This window comes from Triticum dicoccoides, chromosome 4A, assembly GCF_002162155.2.
Source record: "Triticum dicoccoides isolate Atlit2015 ecotype Zavitan chromosome 4A, WEW_v2.0, whole genome shotgun sequence".
NCBI lineage: Eukaryota > Viridiplantae > Streptophyta > Magnoliopsida > Poales > Poaceae > Triticum > Triticum dicoccoides.
In genome coordinates, this window is record NC_041386.1 from 459,819,086 (window position 1) to 459,827,976 (window position 8,891).

Below are 8,891 nucleotides of genomic sequence, written 5' to 3' on the forward strand. Positions count from 1 at the left end.
CAAATGAAATAATTGCAAAGGAGTTGTTAATATACTATGTATGTATAGAGGCAGTCTTCACATAAGGTTGACAAGACGTTTATGACTTTGTGCACAACTGAAATGTCTCGTGATTATCCGCGCGATTGGTTAAGTTGTATATAATCGTATGTAGACGGTGTCAAGGTCTAAACAGGGGATTAAGATGGTCATCGCCCGCCGATCGAGTAGAAAAATGGCCGATCAACAATGCACAAATTTTCTTCAACAGTGCATAAAGAATGGATACGTTCTCACGGTGTAAAAACGTAAATTTTGTGCCCCCCTTTATGGACATTCTTTGAACCCTTTGGAGCATGGATGGAGAAAAGAGAAGAGAGAAGGGCTGGACACGGACATGGACGCATAAAATAAAGAAACTGCTGCGGGGCCAGCCAATGGGAGATGGCAGTCAGTTCCAATGCGATAAGAGTGCAGTCAGGGAGAGGGAGAGGGAGAGCGAGGGTGGCTTCTTGACAAAAGCCCTTCAAGTCAAGACAAGACCCCTACTCTACTATACCACCTTCTTCCTCCTCCCTCTCTCTCTTTCTTCTCTCCCTTTCTCTCTTTCTCTCTTCACAGTTCAAGAGAGAGACCAAAACAAATTAAAGCAGGCAAGAAGGGACAAGATCCTCTCAACTGTGGGATTAGCAAGCGGTACACACGCGCCCCACAAGGCAGGCGAAACAGAGTGTCTGTCAGTCAGATGCATCAAGACAAGAAGTTGCAGGGTGCGTGAAGAGCAAGAAGAACACAGGACAGGAGAAAGAAAGAAAGAAAGAAAGAAACGGTCAAGCCGCCTGCTCTGCTCTGCTCAAGCCGGTCTCTTTTGTGCTGTAAAACCCAGTGCCCTGGTACGTTGTTTGTCTGCATCCTCTTCCTCGCTCGCATGCCTTCTCTTTGCTGAGGTAGATATATAGGCATGGGGGGGTTGCCTGTGTGTGTTGCTCATGTGAGGTTTTCTTGTGCGGCATGCAGAAGCAAGGCAGCCAGGAGCGCAAAGAGTCTCTCTACTGGGAGTGGGAGGTCGAGGCAGCAAGAGTTTCGGCTTGGAGGTCGAGGATGGAGGAGGCCAGCAGCAGTTCAGGCCATCCGAGGCACAGGGGTCCTCCTCCTCATCATGTGCTTGGCTATGGCGGCTTCCATGCCGCCATGGCCATGCCAACCAACTCCATGCCTCCCGCAGCCTTCTTGTAAGAGCAACCTCTTCTGTCCCGTCTCTCTCTCCCTCTTTCTCGTTGTGGTTTTGTTTTGTCTGTCATCTCTCTTCTGCTTCTTTCCCCTATATGGAAAACAATAACCATGATGAACGGCATGCACTTATTTTTCAAGATTTGGCAAACATGAATCCTGATTCATCATCACCTCTGGCCTCTGCATGCGTATTGCCTTGTATGGAGTTGTTTTTTGTCGGCTTGCTGTTCTTCATGCTTCATGCCTGCCGTCGATCCTGTGTGCGTCTAGATACACACATACATGCATACATACATAGGAATCTTTCTGTAGATATATCACGTATTTGGTGATGGCAATGTAATGGTGATGACGGTCTGTACGTGCGTGCAGCAGCGAGCAAGACGGAGGAGGAGGCAGCGGCGGCGCCTACTTCGGGGAGCTGGAGGAGGCCCTCATGCACCAGGTCGCCACGCTCAGCAGCAGCGGCGGCAGGATGATTTCGCATTCCCATTCCCAGCAACAAACTGCAACGGCCACCTCCACGGATCATCCTCATCGCCACCACCACCACCACCATGGACACAACCACGCCATGCGTACGTACACACAACACCTCTCTCTCTCTCTCTCTAGCCTAGCCAAGCGAGTCCAACAAGAGACCAAAGAGCACAAGGCTGCGAGCCACTTTACCGAGAGGTTAGGGCATCCTAGTCAAAAGTAACCATGCAGTGCGGCAGAAGTGGCAGTTGTGTGTGTGTTGCTTGTGATACCCTTCTCTCTCCCTCTCTCTCTCTCTACCCCATGGACCATGGTACTAGCTAGGTAGAGTAGTGAGTGTGTGTATGCATGTAGACTGCAGCAAGCCTCTGGCTCTGGCTTGGCTGGCTGTGCAAGCAAGCAAGCAAAAGCACAGCTCAAAGGGAATAACCCCCAAGGCCACTTTCAGTTTCACTGCCACAGTGGGCCCACGCGACCGCTGCTACCCCTACCCCTTTGTGATCACAGGCAGTACTAGCGCCGCAGCCTTTGCACTTCACACCTCTCTCTCTCTCTCTGCTGTTGCCTATTGCGATGCATGTCTTGATCTCCTCCTCCCCTATCATATCTTCTTGCAGCCTTCCCCAGTACGGTGGCTGATACTGCTACAGCGGCAGCGGCAGCAGCTAGGCCGCCTCCCACACTGGACATCTTCCCCTCCTGGCCGCTCGCTCTCCATCACCACCACACACCCAAGGTAAATAAATATACTACATCATTCAAGGACACGTACGTACTGCAGCAAAAAGATACTGTAGAATTACTACAAGCATTTTGCACCTAAAACTGTTCTTCACTGATGTGTGTATACATGTGTTTGTTTTCTGGGCCAGCAGGAGGGTTCAAATGTGACAGCAGACAGCACAGACTCAGAGAGCAGCAGCAAGAACAACATCAACATGGACTCATCGGATCATCACCAGCAGCAACAGCAACAGCAGCAAGGGATGGTAGGATTAGTCACCGTGGCAGGCCAGTTCCATCAGATTTCACAGCAGCAGCACCACCAGCACCAGCAGCAGCAGGTACTCTACCACTGTGAATGGTCATACAGTATCAAATTCATTTAATGCATTGGCATATGCACTGTTGCTTGGCTTCCTGCGTGTCTTTGTTCTTTGCTTCTACACATTCTCCCCTGGCCATCATCATCCGTCTCTCCTAGTTCTAGAGTAGATAGCTAGCCTGGTGCCATGTCAGTAGCTAGGCCACAACTTCCAAGATGCTCATGTAGCAAAATGCTTCTGCCATAGGCAGCACAAGAAAGAAAGAAAGAAAGAATCCATACGGTTGAGGCAGGGTGTGCATTTAAGATGTGTTGCTGCCCCCAAGATCTCCAATCCCAACATGTTAGGTGAACCTTTTTTCTTCTTTTCTTGTTTGGACCTATAGAAACAAGTCTAGAGAGCTTGTTGGAATAGCAACATCTTCCTTCCATTCTAGGCACACACATATGGATAGATAGGTGATTAATGTAGAGGATATGTTAGATTAGAGCCTAGCTGCCCTGCCATTGGCATTGCCACTGCCATTGGTGATGCGATAGGAGACAAGGGATCATTCTTACAATATTGTCCCTAGCAAGAAACTGTGGCCTCAATTAGTTGGATGCTTGAATAATGCCACCCTGGGTCAGTGTCTGCTTTAGGTGCACGCTGCTTTCTGGTCAATTGGTGAACTGCCAGTGCCAGGGTATATGTATATCAATATTGTTGGATAGACAAATAAGCAAGACAAAATCTTATGCACTGATTAATTAATCCACGCTTCTTTCTCAAACAAAATATAACAATTCACACTCGGCTGAAAGAGAGCCCTGCAAATTAGGGGGCGACGCGACAGCAACACACCATCAGAAAAGAAAAGCACGGCCTAATATATACTATATTTTCTTTTGTCTGTTGTTGGAGTGGGTGGTTTCCACCAAATGTACATTGATGTTTCTTTATATGTGCTTGATGTAACGTGCATGCAGTAGAGATCATACTATATACTACTAAGTATTTGCTTGATTGCGCCATGGACACATTGTTCTTCCATCTCCCAGCTCTATCATACTAGTAGTGTTTTAAGTGAGCATGATGTGTCAACTGATTGCTTCTTATTGAAATTCTTCTTCTAATATGCAATGTCGTGACCCATATATTTGAGAGAGAAAAAAAATCAACTAACTGATTTTAGCTTGTGCTGGACTTCTTATGGTCGCTTGTCATGTGCAGAAGATGGCAACAAGTTCCACTCACAGTGACAGGACTGGCAAGGCGCTTGATCCAAAGGTACCATCGAAATCTATGTTCCTGGAGCAACGCAATGCATTTGGTTTTGAGAATCTTGAGATTTATAATGAGTTCTTCTCCCTTGGTGGTTAGCAGACGACGAGGAGGCTAGCGCAGAATCGAGAGGCTGCAAGAAAAAGCAGGCTTCGGAAGAAGGTGGACCATGCTTTGTAATCTGAACTGAATTGGTGTTCCCAGCAATGAATTTGCCAAGTTATTGACCTTTGCATCTGAATTATCCATCATGTGTAGGCTTACATTCAGCAGCTTGAGAGTGGCAAGCTGAAGCTTGCTCAACTGGAACAGGATCTCCAGCGGGCTCGTTCTCAGGTGCTTCTCATTTCTGCAGCTAATTCACCATGTGCACCTCTGCATATATGATCACAAAAATCACTCGAGTTAGAAAAATATCATTCAAGTTCCTTCTATGCCAAAGTATCGAGCTAGGTTTTCATATTGTAAAGTGTGATATGAACCTGTGAGCTTTGTGTAGGGACTCTTGGTTGGAGGAGCTCCAGGTGGAAACTCCAGCCCTGGTGTGTAAAGTCAACCCCAGTATCAGCTCTCCTACGCATTCACTGATTATAATGTGTGGTGGGAATTTGGTTAAGATTTGGCATTGGACTGAATACGAACTGTGATATCTATTTTCCAGGTGCTGCTATGTTCGATGTCGAGTACAACAGGTGGCTGGACGACGACAGCAGGCGCATGATTGAGCTCCGGGGAGGCCTGCACGCGCACTTGCCGGATGGTGACCTCAGGGCCATCATCGACGACACCTTGACCCACTACGATGAGCTCTTTCGCCTCAAGAGTGCCGCTGCCAGGGCGGACGTCTTTCATCTCATCACTGGGATGTGGGCGACCCCAGCCGAGCGCTGCTTCCTTTGGATGGGCGGCTTCCGGCCCTCTGATCTGCTCAAGGCATGTGTCTCTAACTACACTGAACATTAGCAATGTTATTCCTAAAAAAATAGAAACGAAATCAACTGCCATTTTCATCTCATAGTTTCTAGCAAAAAAGGTTCATTTGATAGTTCAGGAACCAAATTGCCAAACAAACTCTCGAAGTGTACTAATGATATCCTAATGAAAGTACATACTTCCCACTGTTGCTGCAGACACTGGCACCTCAGCTTGATCCCTTGACTGAACAGCAAATGGTTGGCATCTGCAGCCTTGAGCAGTCATTGCAGCAGGCAGAAGAAGCTCTCACCCAGGGCCTGGAGCAGCTCCATCAGTCATTAGCAATCACGGTGGCAGGCAGCGGGTCTCTTAGCGACGATACCAACCTGGGGAGCTTCATGGGCGACATGGCCGTTGCTCTCGGCAAGCTGGCTAGCCTTGAAGGCTTTGTCATACAGGTAACCCAAGATGTGTCACTACTCTTCAAACTTGACCGTTATGTCAGTGTATGCTAGACTATTCACTCATCTTATTCAAGTTTGTAGATGAGCAATGAAGCGCCTGGTAAAACTTGTAGGCAAATGTAGCAACAATCTGCATTCAGGGGAAATTTATTGCTCTGGCCACACCTAAATCATTCTAGCATCAGTTCTGCTACTAACTGTGCCAAGAATAAGTAAACTTTTTAAACCTCATAAGTACTTCCACTAACAGTGCAAAAAATAAGTGATTTGTCAATTTAAAAGGTCAATCTATCCACAATTCGCAAGTTATTATTCTTTTAAACTTCATTTGTTCATCTGGTTTATTTCAAAAAAGTTTATTGCTAGCATCTGCTGTGAGTTTTAGCTGCCAAGAATAAGATCACTGAGGCATGTACTAAAACAACATATGTGACATGTCATTTCCAGGCTGATAACTTGAGGCAGCAGACTCTTCACCAGATGCACAGGATTCTGACAGTTAGGCAGGCAGCTCGATGTTTCTTGGCTATTGGCGAGTACCATAACCGCCTCCGTGCCCTAAGCTCCCTCTGGGCTTCTCGCCCTCGAGAGTAAGTACCACACAATTCTTACCTCTGTCCTGTGATTAGTTTTCTTTTGCTAAATATGAAGTCTGCTACCTGTAGCTGTTGAAGTTATAGCCTATCTACAATTTTAAAAAAATCTAAGTGCATATGATTGAGCAAGGGCTTAATAGAGGCGAGAATCATCTTAGTTTATAATACCCAGATGTGCCCTACTAATCAGTATGGAATCGACCACCCTCCTACCAGCAATCAAAACTCAAAAGTCAGCAGGCTTGTTTTCTACACCATAGCCTGCACTAAAACAAATGGCAAAAACAAGGTGCATCTATGGTGTGCAGAAAAAGAACTAGAGACGGTTTCTTTCACTTTTTCCTGGGATGCTTTCAGCTATCCCAGCCTCTGTTTCTTTTCCCTAGGATATGTTCGGCTATCCCTGCCAACTAACCATTTTCTGTTTTGGCCTAAAAGAAGCATAGGTTCAGCAGTTGTAGTACCATTTTTTTGGATCTATCTCTGATCTATTTATTGCTGGTGCATATATTGCCTGCAGGATACTGATGACAGATGAAGGCAATTGTGGAGAGCTAAGCATTGCAGCACATCCAGCTGAAAGCCAATATTCAGCCTACTGATTCAAATGTATCTTGGAACTAACCTTCAAAGTAGGAGCATAAGCAAAACAACTGGGAAGAAATTTTTTGGATGTAATGTAGCAGATATGTGAGAAACAGAGAGCTGGGAAACAAAGGAAGCTCCAGAAATGGGAGAACTTGTCAGAATGCGTACAACTGTCATCAGATTTTCTTGAGTCAAATGGTTTAATGTATCCTGGAGTGAGAACAAATGGAGGACACCCAGAGTTCATTATTGTCAATTTGTGTTATTTTCATTACTTCTGGCTGCATTTTGTAAGAACACCTTCTACCATGCACCACTACCAAAATATCTTGAATTGAATAGGTGAGCTATCTGACAGAATTTGGAAAAAATATCACTGCCAAAAATGGGGAAAAGGTTAGATAAAATATAGTGAAACACTGACATTCAGTCACAATTTTTTATCATTAGGAGGGAACAAAGGGGTAATTTCTAAGCATGAGTACACAAACCTGTTCCAGATATCAAATTTAGTACCTCATTCAGAGTCTTATACTTCACACACTGCTGTTGAGTTATAACTGCAAACTACATTTGATTTTTACATCTGTACAGTTCAAGCACGCTAGTACCTAGATAGTACTCACAGGAAAAGAATTGTCATTTGAAGTTAAACCTTGCTACTCCTACAATTTTGCAACACAGATAATAGAAACCAGCTTGAGGATAAGTTCAAGTTTCTTCCATTATAAACCAAAGTGTACACTGCACAACACTGATTTTGCTGTGAAAAGAGTTGCTTAGAGGAGCAACTACCACACATACATTGAACAAACACGTAAAAGAAAGGAAGGACTTTCCTGCGTCTTCAGGGGGGTAATGGAGGATTTCCTTGTGTCACACATGATTGACATGTGGAGGAATATTTCAAATAAAGAATGGCATGGTATTCCTATACAAATATGGCTTTACTCTGTTTTGGTTCTAACCTCACAGAAGAAGTATATGATGTAAGAAAGAAATCAGCTCACAGCTAATTATCCTTTTTCTGGACAACTCGACTTTTGGACCAATCTTCCAAAGTTTTGCGGTGAAGAGCGTTCATTTTGATCTTCCTCCTTCCTCGGATGATGTTTTCAGCGTCTTTCCAGTTTTCAGCGACGCCGGTCGCCACTAGAATTGCGCACATGACACAGGCACTTCTTCCATGACCTGATGTGGTTGTAAATCATGCACAAAACAGATAGCCATTTTATCTTCATGTGGTGTCACTTGTAAATAAATACAACAAAATTACCAAACTAAGAATGGTTCGCCAAAAATAGAATGCAAACAAGAGAGGGGGGGATCATTGCTAACCAAATGCGCAGTGGACATAGACGGGCTTCCCCTGGGCTCTCTTCTCGCAGGCCCACCGCGCCGCGAATTCGATCTGGGACGGTAACGGGGCCCTGGTATCCCAAGTAGCAAGACAGACATACTCATCCACCTTCACAAACGAGCTCCTCGGCAGCTCACACGTGCAATCCACGACGGACGGATCCCCGGGAGGCAGGTGCTTTGCCATGAACGGCCAGCCCCCGAGGTAGAGCCCCTGGGCGATCTCGTCGTACACGTTCTCCTTCCTGAGGAACCTCTTCACCTTGGCGTACGTGCGTGCCAGCATCAGGAAGGGGCCGAAGAGCACGGCCGACCAGAGGGGGAACCGGCCAGACGGGGTCTTGCCCAGGATCCACGGCACGTTGACGGCGGTGTGGGACGCGACGGTGACGACGTAGGCGACGCAGCTGGTGGCGAGGATGGGGGCCGTGGCGGCGGCCCTCACGCCGGCCTGCCGCAGGGCGAGGGACGAGACGAGGAGCGCCGTCGCCGCGATGCCCGTCACCTTGGAGATCCCCATTGCTTGTCTTCGTTACCGAGGTGGAATCTGGCGTCGATCCGTTTGGGGGTAATGTCGATTGAATCGAAAACGGAGTGGATCAAGAAGCGATCTGGGTGTGGAGAAGTTACCGGCGGTGGCTGAGGGCGTGCGGGCGAGGAGACGGGAGGAGGGAAGAGTGGTGGGGAGGAGATGCGGTGGAGCGGGGGAGGAAGAGAAGGCGGGAAGAGCGGGGGAAGAAGACAGGAGGGACTCCCCGACATAGTCGGGTGGGTCGAGACCCAAACATTGCTGCCATGTCACAAAAATGAAAAATCGGGTCATTCATTTGAAATGGAGCATAAAAATTGCTAAAGTTACTTTTTCGGAGATTTTTGGGGGAAAGTAAAAAATTTAAAACCAGACCCATCTCCACCTATTTTTTTTGGAAAAAAGGTTAAGGCACGTACTTACAAAAAGATAAAACTAC

The 8,891-nt window shown here is 46.6% G+C and overlaps 2 protein-coding genes across 6 annotated transcripts; one reads left to right on the forward strand and one right to left on the reverse strand.

The window, feature by feature from the left end:
* The first annotated feature begins 491 nt into the window (after positions 1–491).
* Positions 492–6,900, forward strand: LOC119286170 (transcription factor TGAL4-like). Of its 5 annotated transcripts, none has more exons than XM_037565525.1 (13): positions 492–872; positions 997–1,211; positions 1,585–1,790; positions 2,310–2,428; positions 2,565–2,756; positions 3,951–4,007; positions 4,104–4,163; positions 4,260–4,337; positions 4,501–4,543; positions 4,663–4,934; positions 5,132–5,374; positions 5,828–5,970; positions 6,497–6,900. In XM_037565525.1, exons 2-13 carry the CDS (start codon positions 1,081–1,083, stop codon positions 6,576–6,578), a joined length of 1,626 nt encoding a protein of 541 aa, XP_037421422.1. In that variant the 5' UTR covers positions 492–872; positions 997–1,080; the 3' UTR covers positions 6,579–6,900. The 5 variants fall into 5 exon arrangements, with proteins under 5 accessions (XP_037421422.1, XP_037421425.1, XP_037421424.1 ...); XM_037565528.1 differs by having other exon boundaries at positions 3,954–4,007; XM_037565527.1 differs by having other exon boundaries at positions 1,588–1,790.
* Positions 6,901–7,251: 351 nt separating this feature from the next.
* Positions 7,252–8,684, reverse strand: LOC119286171. Its single transcript, XM_037565530.1, has 2 exons — positions 7,903–8,684; positions 7,252–7,755 (listed from the first exon to the last, which is right to left on the reverse strand). Exons 1-2 carry the CDS (start codon positions 8,441–8,443, stop codon positions 7,577–7,579), a joined length of 720 nt encoding a protein of 239 aa, XP_037421427.1. The 5' UTR covers positions 8,444–8,684; the 3' UTR covers positions 7,252–7,576.
* Between the last annotated feature and the right edge of the window lie 207 nt (positions 8,685–8,891).

Coding starts and splice junctions, on each gene's coding strand:
- LOC119286170 (XM_037565525.1), top strand. CDS start 1,081: ATGGAGGAGGCCAGCAGCAGTTCAGGCCATCCGAGGCACAGGGGTCCT. Junction 4,164..4,259: donor AAAGCAGGCTTCGGAAGAAG/GTGGACCATGCT, acceptor CATCATGTGTAG/GCTTACATTCAGCAGCTTGA. Junction 4,544..4,662: donor AGGTGGAAACTCCAGCCCTG/GTGTGTAAAGTC, acceptor TCTATTTTCCAG/GTGCTGCTATGTTCGATGTC.
- LOC119286171 (XM_037565530.1), bottom strand. CDS start 8,443: ATGGGGATCTCCAAGGTGACGGGCATCGCGGCGACGGCGCTCCTCGTC. Junction 7,756..7,902: donor CTATGTCCACTGCGCATTTG/GTTAGCAATGAT, acceptor CAACCACATCAG/GTCATGGAAGAAGTGCCTGT.